We start from the raw sequence: 20,778 nt of genomic DNA, 5'->3' as shown, positions 1-20,778 counted from the left end.
TACCTCTCCAGTAAAACCGATGGTGGCATCAACAAGTCAGGGGACCCCCCACTTTCTGAATTGGAGGATATGTACTAAAGGTTTCATGCAAGCAGCTCATAGTGGTTCCATGAATGCACATCCTAGAATGTTAAGGGAAATTGAAGCTAATGTAATGTCAGGGGGTAATCTGGGGTAAAGGCACAAATATTAAAAAGGAGGAGAAGTCCGGCGAACATTTTTATTAAAGTTTTGTATTTCCCCTCAAAAGTTATACAAATCCCCAATACACACTTATTACGGGAAATGCTTAGAAAGAGCTTTTTTCCCTGCACTTACTACAGCATCAAGGCTTCACTTCCTGGATAACATGGTGATGTCACGACCCGACTCCCAGAGGTGTGCGGGCTGTGGCTGCTGGAGAGGATGATGGCAGGGGGACACTGAGGGAAACAGGGCACTGGAGGGACACTAAGCATCCCTCTGCCATCATCCTCTCCAGCAGCTACAGCCCGCACAGCTGAGAGTCGGGTCGTGACATCACCATGTTATCCAGGAAGTGAAGCCTTGATGCAGCAGTAAGTGCAGGGAAAAAAAAAGCCCTTTATAAGCATTTCCCGTAATAAGTGTATATTGGGGATATATTGATACTCTTGAGAAAGGAGGGCGGAAACATGTCGAGGTGTTTTGTCTCCCATCAGCTTCAGTAGTTTGTAACGTCACACTACCCAGCATAAGATTTTTACATTGCAAGTGTTGCACGCATTACCAGCCGGAGCGCGTCCCTTGTGAAGAGGATATTTCAATTGGAGCAAACAGACTGCAACTCTCTTCAACAATCACCACACCACTACCTGGAGTGAGGATTGCTAACTTCTTTTCACACTATCCCAGAGGGGATACATGCAGTGGATTACCTGACAAACCTCAACCTGGATAGAATGTGTATCTGGAGGTTAGTACTGGTTATACAGCCATAGTGTAGGGCTTTTTCAACAGTCTATTCCACATTTTATATATCACATGCGCGGAACAGGTACAATTACTTTGTTTTTTATATTGGGTATTTGTAAAACTTTTGGGGCGGCAATACAATATTTTAATAAAAATTTTGACGGACTTCTCCTTTAAGCGAACCAAATTTACAATATATTCAAAAAATAACAGAAGACAGAACCTATGCAATAAATACCTCATAATCCCTACAAACAGCATTATCATGAGGAAGTTTGAGGGGTAGCTGAGGCGGGTTTTGTGCTGATACAGGCAGCAGGGGATGAACATCTTGATGCAGCCAATGAAAGTTGTGGTCAACATTTGGACAGCACCTGTGGAAGAAACAAAAAAAAATGATGAACCATCCAGTTATTTACAGCCTCCATACCCAAAGATGGCAACAGGCCCTCCACTCTCCACACTTGCCTCATTTGTAATTTACCTCTGCTTGAAAATCTCAAGTCTCCCAGAACTCATCATCTGCTGTATGTCCTGCAGGAAGTGGTGTATTCTTTTCAGTCTGACACAGTGCTCTCTGCTGCCACCTCTGTCCATGTCAGGAACTGTCCAGAGCAGTAGCCAATCCCCATAGAAAACCTCTTCTGCTCTGGACAGTTCCTGACATGGACAGAGGCAGAGAGCACTGTGTCAGATTGCACTTCCTGCAGGGTATCCACCAGCTGATAAGTACTGGAAGACTTGATATTATCAAATAGCAGTAATTTACAAATCTGTATAAATTTCTGACACTGGTTTAAAAGATTTTTTATTCTGCCAGAGCACCCCTTTAAGAGAATTGTTTAAAGCGAGCTAACAAGAAACTGCATCATGCTATAAAAGAAGCTATCCGAACTACTGTACATCGGAGCTTTCTATATGAGCTTGCAGCCGTTCTCGACAGACTCAGGCTATCAGTGTATTACAATAAGTAATCATGCCTCTGGATTCTTCCTTCCTGCTATACACTACTATGTATACATTACATGGATATATCAAACTCCTATACCATGAAGGAGACTGGAAAGCCGTAAGCAGCGTTTCCAATTACCACCAGCGGCTGCAAACAATCCAGAGGGCATTAATCTCACAGGAGCGGGTCCCAAAGGTGGAGCCTGCATCTCTCAGACAATAGTCGTCTTGTGAATATGCCATAAATGTCCCCCAATATACCCTGACCAGGATCTCACGCTTTGGCCTGACACTTCTACTTGGTTCCTATTATTTAACATACACTAAAAAGGCTTAATCATTTCTTCGGGTAGGTCTCCTCTTAAACGGATTCATTGTTAAATGGTTTATTGTGTGTGGACTATCATTAACCCTGTATTCACCAGTCAGTGGATGATCCTATACTCCAGAGATGGGTCATGTATCACAAGTGCTTATTAAATTACCATTAACTCTACTCCAGGCCCCGATTCTCATAAAAAAGGGGAAGGCAGAGACGTGATGCAAACAACGAGGATCAAGGATTTCAAGGATCCCAGAATTTACAATCACAATAAAACGAAGCATCAGCATTTAATGAATCATTCATGACGCTGAATGGACACTATAAACTTTTAGCCTATTTCTGCTTTCATAATAATTTTGTTTTATTGCCCAAATAAAAAAATTAAGTATAGCTGCAAAAATTGTCATTTATCATCATATTTCTATGACTGAAAAAATGATGACTGTATGGTCAGGCTATACGAGGCTTGCTATCTAGCTTATATCATGGAGACACATGTGTACAACTTCTGTGCAGACCTAATAGGTTATTTATATTGATGAAGTGCCACGCTTCTTCCTAGACTGTGTTTGGTCTTGCAGATCAGCCCTTTTCACCTGAAAGAGAACCGGTCATCCCACCAATCAGCTGTTTGCTGCATAGCCCGCATAGACAGAAATCTAAAGGCAGGAAGTAGGCAGCGCCATACCTTGTGTAGTGGCCATGCTTGGTTATTGCAGCTCATCACCATTGGAATGGGCCTGCCTAGAGGTCTAGGCCCCACCCTCTCTAGGCTGGCCCATTTCAATGGCCAATGAGAGAATAGGGCTTAGATGGCGATGACATCATGGAGGGCGGGGGCCTACAGCACCTATGTGGGCCCGGTACCTGTGGATAGAACATGGGAATCGGGCTGTGGTTTAAAAAAAAAAAAAAAGGACCGCAGCACTGGCTTCCCCGTGCCGGTACCATTCTATGCATGGGTAATACTAAAAGCGTATTTACCTTATGGTACATTAGCTTTAAAGGGGTAGTGCGGCGCTCAGTAATTATTCACAGAATAACACACATTACAAAGTTATACAACTTTGTAATGTATGTTATGTCTGTGAATGGCCCCCTTCCCCATGTCCCACAACCCCCGCCCGTGTACCGGAAGTGTGGTGCATTATACATACCTGACGAGTGTCGACCCCCGTCTCCGATCTTCAGACGATGACGTCCTCTTCAGACGATGACGCTGCAGAGGGCGGCCGGCACTAGGGACAGTCGGAGGTGTTCAGCCGGCCACCCTCTGCAGCGTCATCAGATGCTCAGCCGCGATTGGCTGAGCATAACTGTGCTCAGCCAATCACGGCTGAGCACAGTCATGACGCGGCAGAGGGGGGCCAGCATCAGGGACGGCAGGAGCTGTTCGGCCGGCCTCCAGAAGATGACGTCTTGGCACAAGATGGCGGATGGGCGCAACGCGGATCAGGTATGTATAATGCACCACACTTCCGGGTACACGTGCGGGGATAGTGGGACACGGTGAAGGGGGCCATTCACAGACATAACATACATTAGAAAGTTATATAACTTTGTAATGTGTGTTATTTTGTGAATAATTGCTGAGTGACGCACTACCCCTTTAAATATAAAAACAAAAAAAATCCCTAATCCCCCCGTCCCCCAAAAAATACAAGATTTCTGCACACAAAATAATTTTTATATTAAAAAGAGAAAAAAAAACCAAAAAAAAAAAAAAAAAAAAAAAAAAAAACACACACACGTATTTGGCATCACCACATCCACAATGACCTGAACTATCACTCAATCAATGACACCTTATTATTTATCTCATATAGTGAACACTATAAAAAAAAATGAAAAGAACACCAGACTTGCTGTATTTTGTTAATTTGCTTCTGAAAAAAAAAGAAAAAGAAAGGAAGAAAAGCAATCAAAAAGCCAAATGCACCTATAGATGGCACCAACAGAAAGTCCGACTTATCCTGCAAAAAACAAGTCATATAGGTATGTCGACTAAAAAAAAAAATTAAAAGGGGATGGCACTTTGAAGGTGACGATAAAAAAAAAATTGCCAGGAATTTGCTACTGCTCTGGACAGTTCCTGTGATTCAAGGATTTCTATTGGGAAATGTTACAAAAATGTTTTTTTTTTTTTTTTTTAAATGCACATGCTTTTTTTAGACAGAAAAAAAAAAACCAAAAGGAGGTCAAAAACTGGGTAAAAAAAAATCTATAACATGTCTACTTTATTTTAAAAGCATTTGGTGAACATGCTTTTACTTATTTAGGATGTTAGAGGCCGTAAATGTTTAGTAGCAATTTTCAAAATGTTCGTGAAAATTTCAAACTCAGAAATTCTTTAGGCACCAGTTCAGTTTTGGAGTATATATTTTAGAGGCCTGTATACTAGAAACCCCCACAATTCAACCCATTTTGAAATCTTCACCCTTTCAAGTATTTAAATTTACATTCCTACACTTAATTAACCCTTTGGGCATTTCACAGGAATAACTGCAAAACTGAAAAGTTAAAATTTGCATTTTCTTTCCAGAGATTCCAATGTAATCCTATGTGTTTTTTACAACACCAATTACCGTTACTGATCCATCAATGCCGGTAATTGGCGATGCTGGACCCCCTTCAGCTATCAGCTGAAAGTTTAGTTGCAGCTCCCGGTCACTGTTTGTGTAAACAGTGAACATCTGAAGCAGGTCAGTACATTTACTGACTTTTGAGGGAAGGGGTTAAATAAAACAGAAGCAAAACAAACTAAAAGTTAGAAAAAAAAAAAAAGACACTATATATAGGTGTGACATTTTTTATTTTCCCAATCTGTGGCTCACTAGCTGTTGCAAGGTATGATGGGAGTTGTAGTTTTGCAACAGCTGGAGGTCTGCAGGTTAGGAAACTCTGCTCTACTGACTCCTGCACCATATGTTAATTAAAAAAAAAAAAAAAAAAAAAGCATGTTTTGTTTGCCCTGGATAACCCATTAAAGAATAGAATGGGGGGGGGGGGGGGGGGGGGGGGGGGGGGAATGGAAACCAGGAGGGGACTGGGGCTGCTGAGGGACAGAGGCCACGTCAGTTAGTGCGGCACTGCCCATTGTCTATACACACTGCCTAGCAGATAAAGTAGCCGGAAGATAAGAGAGAAACATTATGAAGCAGTTTTTTTATCTGTATCTCACTGGCATACAGGTGACGTATGTGTATATGTATGTATTTACTTCGTGGGAGAACCCCCTATAAACGGCATATTAACAAACAAAAGCACTAAGCCCCATTCACACCTATTTATCTTCAGCCAGTAGGTCATGGGTGAGCTTGGCTTTAGGAACAAGTTAGACCACTTCAAGAGCCAGTTTGAACTTTTAGTAGAAGACTAATAAAAAATATATCCATCGACTGTAACAAAAGAAAAACAACACGCAAATCTTACAGCAAATCTGCCCAAGGCAAATGTAAAGAAGCTGACAGACCTACCCAGCATGCTCGGCTCCCCTTCCAGTAATGTGAGGATGTATTTATTGAGGAATAGTGTACAGAAGCTGAAGAAGAACCATAGCGAGAGGTAGATGAGCGCCCGGGAATTGCACACTCCCAGATCGGATTCAATGACTGTTGTCTCTGTGATGGTGATCTGCAAAACATTCTCTTCAGGAACGCTGTCACTGCGGGTAATAACAATCTTCTCAGCCCGGTGAGGAAACAGAGGTCCATGGTGATATGGTAATTTCCCCTTTATTTTATCCTGAGACAAGAGGTTCTTACAGTCCTCCGACCCTTGCGAGTTACCAGATGGCATCTTGGCGGTTATAGCTTAGGCAAACGTTTCATCTGCCCCGGTGATCCGCTCAGTCCAACGTTAACCCCATGGCTGATCTCCTTCACTTTGAGGGTGGCCCCAGGATTTAAGCTTTATGCCCTGCGGAGGTAGCAAAAAACTAAGTTTACACGATAAACTTACATACAGGCTTATAGCAGCATAGTAACCAAGTGCTGTGATAAAACATGGTATAAAGAATATGTAGGGAACTAGTTTACAGCACTGTGTCATAGTAATAAAAGACGATCAAAGACGATCATAGTAACAATTTACACCTCCCTGGCCTATTGTTTACTGGAGGAAGCTGGTGTCCATAGAAAACACATCCTCCACTCATATACAGACTGCAAGATACTCACGATGCTGATGGCTAACTTTCATAACTTTGGGCAAGTGCTGCCCTTTGGCACAGTCACCTCTAACGTTGTGCAAGCATGATGGGAACTGTAGTGGGAGGGCCGAAGGGTGCATAGAGTATCTCTCTGTATAAAAAAAAACAACATTAAAAAAGGAGAAGTCCAGTAAAAATCTTTATTAAAGTATTGTATTGCCCCCAAAAGTTATACAAATCCCCAATATACACTTATGGGAAATGCTTATAAAGAGCTTTTTTCCCTGCACTTACTACTGCATCAAGGCTTCACTTCCTGGATAACATGGTGATGTCACTTCCTGGATGACATGGTGATGTCACTTCCTGGATGACATGGTGATGTCACACCCCGACTCCCAGAGCTGTGCAGGCTGTGGCTGCTGGAGAGGATGATGGCAGGGGAATGCTCAGTGTCCCCCAGTGTCCTGTGTCCCTCAGTGTCCCCCTGACATCATTTTCTCCAGCAGCCACAGCCCGCACAGCTCTGGGAGTCGAGTCGTGACATCACCATGTTATCCAGGAAGTGACATCACCATGTTATCCAGGAAGTGACATCACCATGTTATCCAGGAAGTGAAGCCTTGATGCAGTAGTAAGTGCAGGGAAAAAAGCATTTTACAAGTATTCCCATAATAAGTGTATATTGGTGATTTGTATAACTTCTGGGGGCAATACAATACTTTAATAAAAATTTCACCGGACTTCTCCTTTAAGGACAGCTCTAGCTAGCACAAAGCATGTTTGCTTATCCTCTTGAATTGCTTCTATATACTGCTGATAACAGCCTAGATATTGGGGGTCTTATCAGCCAGACCCTCCTGACTCTCCTCCATCAGCCAGATCCTTTTAAGGAGGATCTTCTGGAAAACCTGTTTAAAAACAAAGCATTAGACTGCAACCAAGACGTGCCAAGCAGCAAAGCTTAGTCTGGGTTACACCAGTATAACATAGGTAAGCATTACACCTGCAAGTTCCAGTGCAACCACAGGTCTAGTGACCCAAACTGACAGCAGATCACAGACAATATGATGTGCAACATGGACATCCTGAAAGAGCATATACCAGAGGAACATCCTCCACTACCAGAGGAAGAAACTCAGTGTGAACACAGCTGTATACTGTTTTTTATTGTTCGGGACTGACTGTTCAACTTTGACCCATCGCTGACAGTACCTGCTAGATGTGTTCTCTCCTGACTCTGTACTACCAGACCAAGACATTCATAATTCAAGTCTAAATGATTCCTAGAGACAGAGAGCGGAGAGAAAAGAGCTCAGTCACATGCTTATCTCCTGCTTGTTTTAGGGATCAGTCAGGATCTTAAAAGGGGTACTCCAGCGGGGGGAAAAATTATTCAAATCAACTGCTGTCAGAAAGTTATGCAGATTTGTAAATGACTTTAAAAATTTGAGATTAAAAATCTCAAGCCCTCCAGTACTTATCAGCTGCTGTATGTCCTACAGAAAGAGGTGTATTCTTTTCAGTCTGACACAGTGCTCTCTGCTGCCACCTCTGTCCATGTCAGGAACTGTCCAGAGCAGGAAAGGTTTTGTTTTTTTTTACAGGAATTTACTACTGCTCTGGACAGTTCGGGTGGGTTCATACTGAGAAATTCTCACGGATAATGTCTGCAGAATTCCGCCGGTCTGTCCGCACGACTTTCCGCCGGCTCCATAGACACCATTCTATGGGCCGGCATATTCCCCTATCCGCAGAAAGAAGTGACATGTCAGTTCCCATAGAATGGTGTCTATGGAGCCGGCGGAAAAGCGTGCAGACAGACGGCGGAATTCTGCGGACATTATCCATGAGAATTCCTCAGTATGAACCCACCCTTCCTGTGGCAGAGGACAGAGGTGGCAGAAGAGAGACTGGAAAGAATACACCACTTCCTACAGGACCTACTGAAATGTCATGTAATCCTTTGATTAGGTGACTCAATCATTTCTATTGAAGGATGTTACCATTTTTTTTAAGTGCAAATGCTTTTATTTTAGACACAAAAAAAAAACCTTAGGAGGTCTACTGGAGAAAAACAGCAAAAACTGGGTAAAACAAATAAAAAACACAAACCACAAGTTAGAAAATAACAAAAAAAAAAAGATACATTTTCTATTTCCCCAACCTGTGGCTCACTAGCTGTTGCAAGGTATGATGGGAGTTGTAGTTTTGCGACAGCTGGAGATCTGCAGGTTAGGAAACTCTGCTCTACTGACTCCTGCGCTATATGTTGATTTAAAAAAAAAACAAAAAAAAAAAACAAGATTTTTTTTTCCTGGTGCTCTTCAAACCACCCTAATGATTGAATAGATATAAAATGTTACTGAATAGATGTGCACTTCCAGCCCTTCTAAAATGAAAACATATTATGATAACAATAGTCTTACTGGCTTTAAATAAAAAATACAAAAGTAATTATGTCTACATTAAAATTTCCTGACTGTCAGACTAACCTGAGCTGCGCGAGTGCACTGTGCAATGTTTTGATATAAAGCTAACATATGGCAGGGCAGCTTCACTGCTAGATTTCGCCTTTTATCCCCCAAAAAGTTGCCACTGATGGTAAATGTAAACTGTGCATGAAAGGAGAAATCAGAAAACTTGCCTTAACAGAATCTTCTTAGGGGACAAAGCGTTGCGCCCCACAGCTGCTCTGCTCCATCTGCTCCCTGATCCTGACTCTATAACGTGGCAGCAGAGCGCGGTCCCTGCCAAGACTGAGAATATACTCTGTGAAATGCTGGCTGCAGGCTATAGACAAGGCATGACAGATCTCAGCTCCTAATCCTCCCCACAGGCCATGGAGCCCACACATACTACACGCTGTGGTCACCAGATGCCTTGTGCTTATGTCTGATCTACATATGGAGACAAAGCAAGAAGTCTCGCTCATAGCTTCTGCCCCCGAAGAAGAAAGAATCTCAGAAATTTTATTGTGATGTTCATTCAGGAAAAAAAAAAAAAAAAAAAAACAACCTTTCTGCTGCTGCAGCATCACCACTTTATGGCCACCAATGTTAACAATGAAAGCTAGATACAGATCCATACGGTGATCACACTCAGACACTGAGATACATGCAACACAAGCATACTTGGAGGAGTCCCAACTGTTTGACATTTGAATACCGGTGGCTGAAGAAGTTGGATGCAGCACTAAGGCAGCCTAGAAAGCATGAATACAGCTGGGTAGGCCGTATTCAAGCTTGCCTGGACTCCCTAGGGCTGCATCCAACTTCTTCAGCCACTGGTATTAAAAGGGTCACTGTCGTTTTATTTTTTTATTTATTTTTTGCAGAAATTAATAGCCCAGGCGATCTTAAGAAATTTTGTAATTGGGTTTATTAGGCAAATATGCCATTATCTGCATTGAAAAAGACTTTCCCCCAAGTCCACCCCCCTCCTCTCTCTCATTCACTGCTCATTATCAGGAAATCAACTCTTTTACATCAGTCTAGCCCCGTGTAACCTATGGAGAGGGGGAAGGGGGGGGGGGGGGAAGATTAGTCGCCAGCAGAGAGCAAAGGATTTTACAGCGGGACCTGTGTGAAAGCCGGTATGCAGAGGTCAGAGAGGTCAGTGCTGACTTCAGAGGAGATAGCCCGGTGATGTAGCTGAATTATCTCTTTGTTGTCTTGTTTTGGTGTCTCATCTCCCTCCACCCCTCCCCTCTCCATAGAAAACAATAAAAAGGGGGGGGAGGGGGAGATTCAAACTGCTTTTTCATGATAAAAATGCATTTTTAGGCTAATAAACTCAATTCCAAAGGTTTTTTTTAAATCACCTGTACTACTGATTCCTGGGAAAAAAAATTAAAAAAAATTAGACAGTGACACTTTAAATGCCAAACAATCGGACTCGGACTAACACCGAAGTGCTTGAGGTTGCCTCATCTCTACTCCAGACTAGAAGCAATATGAGAAAATATTACTCTGTACTGAAAGAGTAGTAGATACTTGGAATAAAATTCTTTTAAAAGTTAAAGTTTATTAGTCTTAAAGGGAACTTGTGATCACTTTCCTTCTGCCTGATCCATGAGTCATCAGGACTGTCTGTGGTGGTTTTTCCCTGCCCTATCAGTCTTGATAAATGTCTGCCTGGGTGTGTGTGTGTGTGTGTATAATTATATATATATATATATATATATATATATATATATATATATATATATATATATATATATATATATATATATATATATATATATATATATATAATTTTATATATACACATACACATACACACACACATACATTTTATACACTCACCGGCCACTTTATTAGGTACACCATGCTAGTAACGGGTTGGACCCCTTTTGCCTTCAGAACTGCCTCAATTCTTGGTGGCATAGATACAACAAGGTGCTGGAAGCTTCCTCAGAGATTTTGGTCCATATTGACATGATGGCATCACACAGTTGCCGCAGATTTGTCGGCTGCACATCCATGATGCGAATCTCCCTTTCCACCACATCCCAAAGATGCTCTATTGGATTGAGATCTGGTGACTGTGGAGGCCATTTGAGTACAGTGAACTCATTGTCATGTTCAAGAAACCAGTCTGAGATGATTCTAGCTTTATGACATGGCGCATTATCCTGCTGAAAGTAGCCATCAGATGTTGGGTACATTGTGGTCATAAAGGGATGGACATGGTCAGCAACAATACTCAGGTAGGCTGTGGCGTTGCAACGATGCTCAATTGGTACCAAGGGGCCCAAAGAGTGCTAAGAAAATATTCCCCACACCATGACCACCACCACCAGCCTGAACCGTTGATACAAGGCAGGATGGATCCATGCTTTCATGTTGTTGACGCCAAATTCTGACCCTACCATCCGAATGTCGCAGCAGAAATCGAGACTCATCAGACCAGGCAACGTTTTTCCAATCTTCTACTGTCCAATTTCGATGAGCTTGTGCAAATTGTAGCCTCAGTTTCCTGTTCTTAGCTGAAAGGAGTGGCACCCGGTGTGGTCTTCTGCTGCTGTAGCCCATCTGCCTCAAAGTTCGACGTACTGTGCGTTCAGAGATGCTCTTCTGCCTACCTTGGTTGTAACGGTTGGCTATTTGAGTCACTGTTGCCTTTCTATCAGCTCGAACCAGTCTGCCCATTCTCCTCTGACCTCTGGCATCAACAAGGCATTTCCTCCCACAGAACTGCCGCTCACTGGATGTTTTTTCTTTTTCGGACCATTCTCTGTAAACCCTAGAGATGGTTGTGCGTGAAAATCCCAGTAGGTCAGAAGTTTCTGAAGAAGTTTCTCAGACCAGCCCTTCTGGCACCAACAACCATGCCACGTTCAAAGGCACTCAAATCCCCTTTCTTCCCCATACTGATGCTCGGTTTGAACTGCAGGAGATTGTCTTGACCATGTCTACATGCCTAAATGCACTGAGTTGCCGCCATGTGATTGGCTGATTAGAAATTAAGTGGTAACGTGCAGTTGGACAGGTGTACCTAATAAAGTGGCCGGTGAGACTATATAAATATATATATATATATATATATATATATATATATATATATATATATATATATATATATATATATATATATATATACACACACACACACATACACACACACACACATACATACATACATAAACTTATCGAGGAGAGCAGGGCAGAAGACAACGCCAGGGACCAAACCAATGACTCAGGGTTCAGGCAGCAATACAGTGATGACAGGTCCCCTTTAACATCAAAGCTTCTTTATAAAAATTATTCTACATAAAAAATTGAGTCACTTTGTAAATATATGACATGACTTATCTTGCGTATGTCTGCATCATACCTCAGAGCTGTATTCACAATTCTGCACACTTCGCAGTTGTAATCTCCCCACACTGTTTGTGGGCTACAGGGTAATACCCTCTCCCCCCCCCCCCCCACCTCCAAAAAAAATTGCAGCTGTAGCACAGATATGATAAAAGGCCGGCAGAACATCTCTGAGCTTAGAGCCGCATCAGTCATCACATTTTCTCTGAGCTACCATGCAAAGTCAATAATTACAGAGATGGATTTCCATTAGAGATGAGCGCAACTGGAGCATGCCAGAGTCTGATCGTCCAGCATTTGATTACCGGTGACTGAAGAAATTGGATGCAGGGCTAGGGAGTCCTGGAGAACATAGGTATAGCCATAGGCTGGATTCATATAATTGACCTGCACGGTGGATTTGAAACCTGTAAAATTATAACATTTACATTGTGGACACGCTGCAGATTTGCTATTGAACTCAACAGTGAAGTCAAAATATTTTTTTTTCGTGCTGTCTACTGCCCCCTCTGTCCGTGTCAGGAACTGTCCGGAGCAGGGGAGGTTTTCTCTGGGGATTTGCTGCTGCTCTAGACAGTTCCTGACACGGACAGAGGGGGAAGCAGAGAGCACTGTGTCAGACTGAAAAGAATACAATACTGCTGAAAATGCAGTAAATATTTGCTAATTTTTAGTCGTCACTTTTCAAGTCCATTAAACCCTTCAATATAGCAAAGTAAACGTAGAAGCGAATCTAATTTGTTTTCCACTACGCCAAACTGTTCCCAATTCATAGCCCATTAAGCGAATTATTAGCCGTGCATGTGACTGGCATTAATTGGTGAATTGTTTTGTCTCCATTGAAATCTATGTCCAGCGAAGCATGAAAACTCTTGTGATTCATTGAAACTGAATACTATTATACTGCACCTTATGGGCGACCACATGGAGCTGGACAGAGCGGAGACCTTCATGCTCACCGGAGGTGCACTTATATTTACATGGACTATAATGGACAGGACTGTTTGCACAGAATCAGTGATGTGCGGTGAAACAGATGCTGGATTACATGTGGAGAAACTGTTCTATTGTCTGAGGAAATGTCAGGCAGCAGCAGGTGATCTTGAGGCCAAAACAATCAAGACTGTTATATCCCTATCTATGTATTGTATGACTGCTACTAAATATGGCCGGTCAGTACCTGACATGAACAGAGGTGGCAGCAGAGAGCACTGTGTCAGACTAGAGAGAATACACCACTTCCTGCAGGACATACAGCAGCTGATAAGTACTAGAAGACTTCAGATTTTTAAAATAGAAGCAATTTACAAATCTAAATAAGTTTCTGACCGGCTGATTTAAAAACAATTCTTTTTCTCTGGAGTACCCCCTTAAGGATACATTCACAAAAACCAAGTGTGCTGCAGACCACCGGTCCACCCATAAACCACAGTGTAAATTGGCTGGTCAATGGTAGCGGGGACCAGAAGTGGTGCTCTATAAAAGAAACAGAGCAGGGCAGATGGTCACCCTCATCAGGTAATATGACTTTTTGCTCCAAAATTATAGAGAGAGAACTACTTTGATGCAATAACAGTGCTTCCTACTGTCCACAGGTTGGGTGGGGTATTATAATTCAGTTGCATTCACTTCAATTGAACTGAGCAGCAAAACACCCCCCCAAACTGAGGACAGGAGAGGTGCTGTATCAGAAAGAAAGCGGCCATGTTTTTTCTAAGCCAGGATTACCCCTTTAAAAATATACTTCTAATTTCAGCTTCATAATAATGATGAAAAATTATGTCCAAATCTGCAATGCGAGAAGTTCTATAAATATTACCCGGAATATGTGATCATCCAGAAGCTGTCAGGTTACAAAGATGATGTATGTTAATGTAGCAGCTGACAGCTCTATACAGAGGCCGGAGAGGGGAGGCATACCTGTGGGCTCTGTCATGCAGCTTTTATTTGGTTCAGAAAAAAAAAAAGTTGTCTTGCAAGAAATGCAAGAAATGTGTCCGCATATTGTTACCAGCCCCACCTCTCAGCTATGACTGACAGCTCCAGCATCCAATCAGGAGAACACTTCATCTATAATTTATAGCTAAGAGGAAGGCCTGGGAACACTTCATACGGAGCTCTCTGGGCACCTTACAACAAGATTCTACCTCTTAGGCACTTGGGGCCACCTGGTGCTTAAAGGGTTTATCCCGTATTAGAATAAATACAGCTACTTTTCGCAAAAACAGCAGCACCCCTGCCCTCAGGTTGTATGTGGTATTACAATTCAGCTCCATTCACTTCATTGAAACTGAGCAGCAAAACCCACACTCAGAGCAGAGGAAAGGTGCTGTTTGGGGTAGAAATGTTTTTCTAAGCCTGGATAACCCCTTTAAACAATGTTTCACTCCCCTCCGGGCCTCTGTATAGCTCCACCAGATGTTTGATAACAGAGAAATGCTGACAGGTCGGCTTTAAAAACTTTAAGGGTTCAAACCCACTTGCCGGATCTGCAGCGAGTCTCCTCGCTGAGTTTTTGCAGCGAGACTCGCTGCAGATCCCGGCCCTATACTTTCAATAGCAGAGAAACTCGCAGCAGGGATGTACATCCCTGCTGCGATTTTGTCTGCAGCCCGCCCCATTAACCCCCCAGCCGCCGGAGATTATACATTACCGGGTCCCCGCTCCTGCTTGCTTCGGGGCAGGAGCGGGGACCCGGTAATGTATAGCCTGGCTGCCCCCCTGCTGCCCCGATCGTATCCTCAGCAGCACTGATCGCCCCCCCGCAGCCCCCGGCCGCACGATCGGAGCTGCAGGGGAGCGATCAGTGCTGCTGAGGATACGATCGGGGCAGCAGGGGGGCGGCCAGGCTATACATTACCGGGTCCCCGCTCCTGCCCCGAAGCAAGCAGGAGCGGAGACCCGGTAATGTATAATCTCCGGCGGATGGGGGGTTAATGGGGCGGGCTGCAGACAAAATCGCAGCAGGGATGTACATCCCTGCTGCGAGTTTCTCTGCTATTGAAAGTATAGGGCCGGGATCTGCAGCGAGTCTCGCTGCAAAAACTCAGCGAGACTCGCTGCAGATCCAGCAAGTGGGTTTGAACCCTAAAGCAAAAAATATCCATAGACAAAACAACTACAAAGCACTGTGTGGTGAAAGCAAATACACCTATTATATGTACACACACCTGAGCACCTCACTGAGGAGAGGAGGGGGAGAACACCAGGAACATGAAGTGTATATGTAGTGATTATCTACTGGTATTTGTCCTGGACTTTAGCCGCAAGTACAACAAATAATAATCATTTCAATATGTAAAGTCTAAAGGCCAAACCAAGCAGGTAACTGGGGACATGTATCACTGGCCGGCCGTGTAAACCCAGCATAAGGATCCCCAATCTGTGGTTCTCCAGCTGTTGCAACACTACAACACCCACCATGCTCTGTCTAGTGAAGGAGAGCAGTGATGACATTTTTTGCATCAGTATTAAAGGGGTTGGCCAGCAAAAATCTTTTTCTTTCAAATCAACTGGTGTCAGAAATTTATATAGATACGTAGTTTTTTTCTATTAAAAAAAATCTCAAGTCTTTCCATTCTTATCAGCTGCTGTATGTTCTGCAGGAAATGTTTTGTTTTCAGTCTGACACAGTGCTCTCTGCTGCCATCTCTGTCCATGTCAGGAACTGTCCAGAGCAGAAAAGGTTTTTTTATGAGGATTTGCCACTGCTCTGGATAGTTCCTGTCTCGGACAGAAATGGCAGCAGAGAGCACTGTGTCAGACTGAAAATAAAACGTTTCCTGCAGAACATACAGCAGCTGAAAAGTACAAGAAGACTTAAGATTTTTAAATTACATATCTATATAATTTTCTGACACCAGTTAATTTGAAAGAAAAAGATTTTCGCTGAATAACCCCTTTAAAGACTTTAAGGGGTTCCAGATTAAACAGATTGATGCTCTATCCACAGGATAGAGCATCAGTCACTGATCAGCCCTAGGACCGCTAGCTATCAGCTGGGGAACCCCGACTAAATAGTGAGCGAGGCCTGAGACCGTTTGCTCAATTCACTGTGATGTGAGAACAACGGTGACAACTGATTGGCGGACGAGCTGCAGAAACCAGGTACAGCCGCTGCAAAGGGAATGGAGCCAGCTTGTTCACTGTGTAGTGCGGGCACTGAATATGACATCAATTTGTTTTATCCAGAAAATCCCTCTAAGTCCTGGCTGGACTGTGGGCCCGATGATATGAAGTGACGGCATGTAATATGCATTCCCTACCCGATCTGTATCATTCCCGATAGGAGTATATACATATGTTGCAGTGAAATGATAGAATCAGGGATTTGATCAAATCCCGGGAAATGATGGAATGAACACGCTGTTCCATTATTTCCCTGGGGATTTCATCACATCAATGACCCCTTTCAGGCAAATGACGGAAGGAACGATAGAGGAGTCGCCTGGCTCTATGTTTGGCGGTGAAGGAAGACGGGGGAGCAGAGCGGCACACCTCCTTGCAGGCGGATGGCTGCGGGGCAGTCAAGGAGCGGGAGGCGCGCAGGGGCGCAAACGAGCGGAACGGGAAGCAGAGAGGAGGCGGACGGGGAGCAGAGCGGACAGGCTGGGGGGAGCAGGAGGCATGGCACAGGGCAGGGCGGATGGGAAGCAAGAGGCATGGTCAGGACAGGCTGGGGGGATCAGGAGGCATGGCGCAGGGCAGATGGGAAGCAGAGCGGACAGGCTGGGGGGAGCAGGAGGCATGGCGCAGGGCAGGGCGGATGGGGAGCAGGAGGCATGGTCAGGACAGGCTGGGGGGAGCAGGAAGCATGGCGCAGGGCAGGGCGGATGGGGAGCAGAGCGGACAGGCTGGGGGGAGAAGGAGGCATGGCGCAGGGCAGGACGGATGGGGAGCAGAGCGGACAGGCTGGGGGGAGCAGGAGGCATGGCGCAGGGCAGGACGGATGGGGAGCAGAGCGGACAGGCTGGGGGGAGCAGGAGGCATGGCGCAGGGCAGGGCGGATGGGGAGCAGAGCGGACAGGCTGGGGGGAGCAGGAGGCATGGTGCAGGGCAGGGCGGATGGGGAGCATAGCGGACAGGCTGGGGGGAGCAGGAGGCATGGCGCAGGGCAGGGCGGATGGGGAGCAGAGCGGACAGGCTGGGGGGAGCAGGAGGCATGGCGCAGGGCAGGGCAGGGCGGATGGGGAGCAGAGCGGACAGGCTGGGGGGGAGCAGGAAGCATGGCGCAGGGCAGGACTGATGGGGAGCATAGCGGCACACCTCCCGGCAGGCGTATGGCGGCGAGGCGGAGAGGAAGAGGAGCAGACAGGCCTTGGGGAGCAGAGAGGCGAGAGTTCATTCCATCATTTCCCTGAAAGGGGTCAGGCATTTCATCAAATCCCAGGGAAATGATGGAACAGCACGGTGCTATATATATTATATTATAGATAGTTACTTTTGCACCACCTACCTGATATACACACCTGAGCTCACCTTAGGGCCCTATTCCACCGGATGATTATAGTTTGCATAATCGTTAACGATTAACAATCTCAAACAACCGCTATTGCGAAAGACTTGAAAACGTTCACTAATTTCCATGGAACGATAATCGTTACTTATGATCGTAATTGCCATCGTTTTTTCTTCGCTATTGCGAACGACCGAACGACGTCTTATTCAATGCAAACGATTTGCAAACGAGCAACGATAAAAAACAGGTCCAGGTCTTATAAAGCGATCAACGATTTCTCATTCGGTCGTTAATCGCTAACTGCTATTCAACCGAACGATTATCGTTTAGATTCAAACGATTTAACGATAATCTGAACGATAATCGTCCGATGGAATAGGGCCCTTACCCTTCCCTTGTATACTGCTCAGCAAAGTAAATCTAGTCCTTACATAATCTCAGCGCAAACACGTAAAGTCTATATTTACCTGCAGTGACAGAGAGCGATCACCTTGCATCAAGTGCGGATTATTGTGGGAGTGACAGTGACTATATACATCACCTCATACATAAGCACCAACACAATACACCTTGTCCTAGAATACAAAACACCACACCGTTGGCATATCCACTGTGTCATGTAGGAACACACGACGTCCCCTCCTTGCTTGTTCTCCAATCGAAGCTTTTGACACGTCTAAAAAGTTTTTCCATAACAACTTGGCAAAACTTTTTTTTTTTTTTTTTTGTCAGAAAGTTTACAGATTTGTAAATTACTTAATTTAAAATTAAAAGTCTTCCAGTACTTATCAGCTGCTGTTTGTCCTGCAGGAAGTGGTGTATTCTTTCCGGTCTGACACAGTGCTCTCTGCTGCCACCTCTGTCCGTGACAGGAACTGTCCAGAGCGGTAGTAAATCCCAATAGAAAACCTCTCCTGCTTTCCAGACTGGGAAGAAGACATGACCGAAGGGTCGGTTTCGCACAGTAATTCGGATGCATTTTTGAGTCGGTATTAGGGCTGCATTTCCGGCCTGCCATCAGGTATAAATACAGAAGTAAATCTGAAATCACGCCCGGAATATACACTACACGGCAGTTTTTCAATGTATACCAAAAGAGTATGGTCATTTTCTTCTGTGACGTTGCCTTATACGCTCCCCCTTTAAGCCCAGCATTGATACTGTACAGGTATCATACTCAGGGCCCCCCAGCTGTTGCAAAACTACAACTCCCATCATGCCCGGACAGCCTTCGGCTGTCCGGGCATTATGGGAATTGTAGTTTTGATACAGCTCTAGGGCCGCAAGTTTGACACCTTACTGCCAGGTGCTATACACATAGTAGGACAATGCCCTACAGCCAGTTTCCATATACATACCTCTGCTTGCTGTCAGTGAAATGCCTAGTACAGCCATAATACATAGTCTGTGGGTCTCCAACTGCTGCAAAACTACAACTCCCATCATGCCTCGGGTGTCAGAACCTGATGGCGGTTGTAGTTTTGCAACAGCTGGAAAGCAACAACCCAGTGGTGCCCGGACCCCCCTCCGTGCCCGGGTGAGCTGGCAGCGGCCTGCTACTTCCCACATGCCGGGGACTCTCCTAGTCACAACCCCGCGAAACTCGCGGCTAACACACCGGAAGTAGCGCTGTTATAAAGACGTGACGGTTCCATATACAATAATACCACATTATTACGGTCCTCTCACGCACTCACCCGGTATCCCGCCGCCCGACCGGCCGCACTCAGCCGTCCTCCATAGCGACGCCGTCTCCAGGCGCCAGTGAGGCAGACGGAGACCTGCTGAACTGAGGAAGTGACGCGGCTACAGCGACACCTAACGGCGACCAGTGGAACTGCACCAGGAACTTCTGACTCCAACATAAAGCGTCACCACAGCCGGGGCCTCTGTTACTCCTCCTGGCAGCCAATCACAGCGCAGCTACTTTTTTTTTTTTTTTTTTTTTTTTTTTTTTTTTTAACAATTTATTAGCAGCTACAACTTTGTTGCCATCAAGAGTTGAAAAAGCCCAGCCCGGAAACTTTACATCACAACACTGGTTTACATTTGTTTGACACATTTGTGGGAGGGGGGTTCTCTGACAAATGGGCGTGGCTTATTGAAGAAAGAGGAGGGGGGCTTAGATAAAAAAAAAAAAGAGGGGGGCTGGTTTCAATGTGACACCAAAATTTAGGTGCAGGGTACACAGACAGATGGTCTAATGGTGCGTTTACACTGAGAGATTTATCTGACAGATTATTGAAGCCAAAACCAGGAATGGATTTGAAAAGAGGAGAAATCCTAGTCTTTCCTTTATGACCTGCTCTCTGTTTATAGTCTGTTTCTGGCTTTGGCTTTAAAGATCTGTCAGATAAATCTCTCTGTGTAAACGCACCATAAGTGTGTAAAAAAAAAAAAAAAAAATCTAAAAGCCCCTATACACATAAGTGTTAATTAGGGTAACTATGTAATGTGTAGGGGCAGGGCCGGCCCCAGGTTTCTGCAGGGCCTTGGGGCGACAGAGCCATAGTGGGCCCCTCATCCATCCATCCACTATGCACCCATCATTCACACACTATGCACTATGGGACGCCAATAACATACACAAACACACATTATTGACACTGACACCGATACTGACTAACAGAGACACACAGCACAGCAGTTACAGCTCAGTCTTCTCCCTTGTCCTATCAGGCTGATCTCCACACTGTAAGGTTGAGGACCTTCAGGTCATGTGATCAGGTCCTTCACCCTTTTCTCTCTCTGTGCAGGTCCTGCTCCATCTCCTGTGTCTTCTGATGCTCAGTGCTCACTCTGCCTTACAGTGAGCAGGCTGAACATTAGAACACCAGACCCCTCTCCCTCTCTGGGCCCCTAGAGGTGCTGTGGGCCCCGGCACTTGCCCAGGTAAGCCATGTGCTGACACCAGCCCTGTGTAGGAGGGCTCCTGACACTTCTCCCATATATAACTTGGTTGACAGAAAGATCTGTCAGGTTGAAATTTAGCTACTTATTCCTTTTGTTCTTAGGGAGACAAATTATTGCCAGAAATGTCTGGCAGTGGCTTCCCTCTCCATTGACTTCAGTGGGGTCTGTCGGGATTCCATCTGGGGTGACCATTTCATTTTGCAGGATTTGAGCAGACAGTAAAATG

General features: G+C 44.7%; 1 protein-coding gene across 7 annotated transcripts in view; it reads right to left on the bottom strand.

The window, feature by feature from the left end:
* The window catches only part of SLC35E2B (solute carrier family 35 member E2B), a 36,475-nt gene extending 17,000 nt beyond the window's left edge, over window positions 1-19,475 (bottom strand). Inside the window, exons 1-4 of one of the 7 annotated variants that reach the window (XM_069946994.1) lie at window positions 19,337-19,475; window positions 6,388-6,510; window positions 5,686-6,127; window positions 1,172-1,307 (exon numbers count right to left, since the gene is read on the bottom strand). In XM_069946994.1, coding sequence (XP_069803095.1) covers window positions 1,172-1,307; window positions 5,686-6,007 — 458 coding nt within the window. In that variant the 5' untranslated portion in view covers window positions 6,008-6,127; window positions 6,388-6,510; window positions 19,337-19,475. Of the gene's footprint in view, window positions 1-1,171; window positions 1,308-5,685; window positions 6,128-6,387; window positions 6,511-7,574; window positions 7,646-9,006; window positions 9,072-18,106; window positions 18,230-18,997; window positions 19,145-19,336 lie in introns of those variants that run through there. The other 6 variants (XM_069946995.1, XM_069946993.1, XM_069946992.1 and 3 more) reach the window with 6 other exon arrangements.
* Window positions 19,476-20,778: the final 1,303 nt, after the last annotated feature.

The sequence above is a fragment of the Dendropsophus ebraccatus genome, chromosome 12 (genome assembly GCF_027789765.1).
Source record: "Dendropsophus ebraccatus isolate aDenEbr1 chromosome 12, aDenEbr1.pat, whole genome shotgun sequence".
Lineage (NCBI taxonomy): Eukaryota > Metazoa > Chordata > Amphibia > Anura > Hylidae > Dendropsophus > Dendropsophus ebraccatus.
The sequence above is the reverse complement of the archived record's forward strand: the minus strand, read 5'-3'. Positions and strand labels throughout refer to the sequence as shown.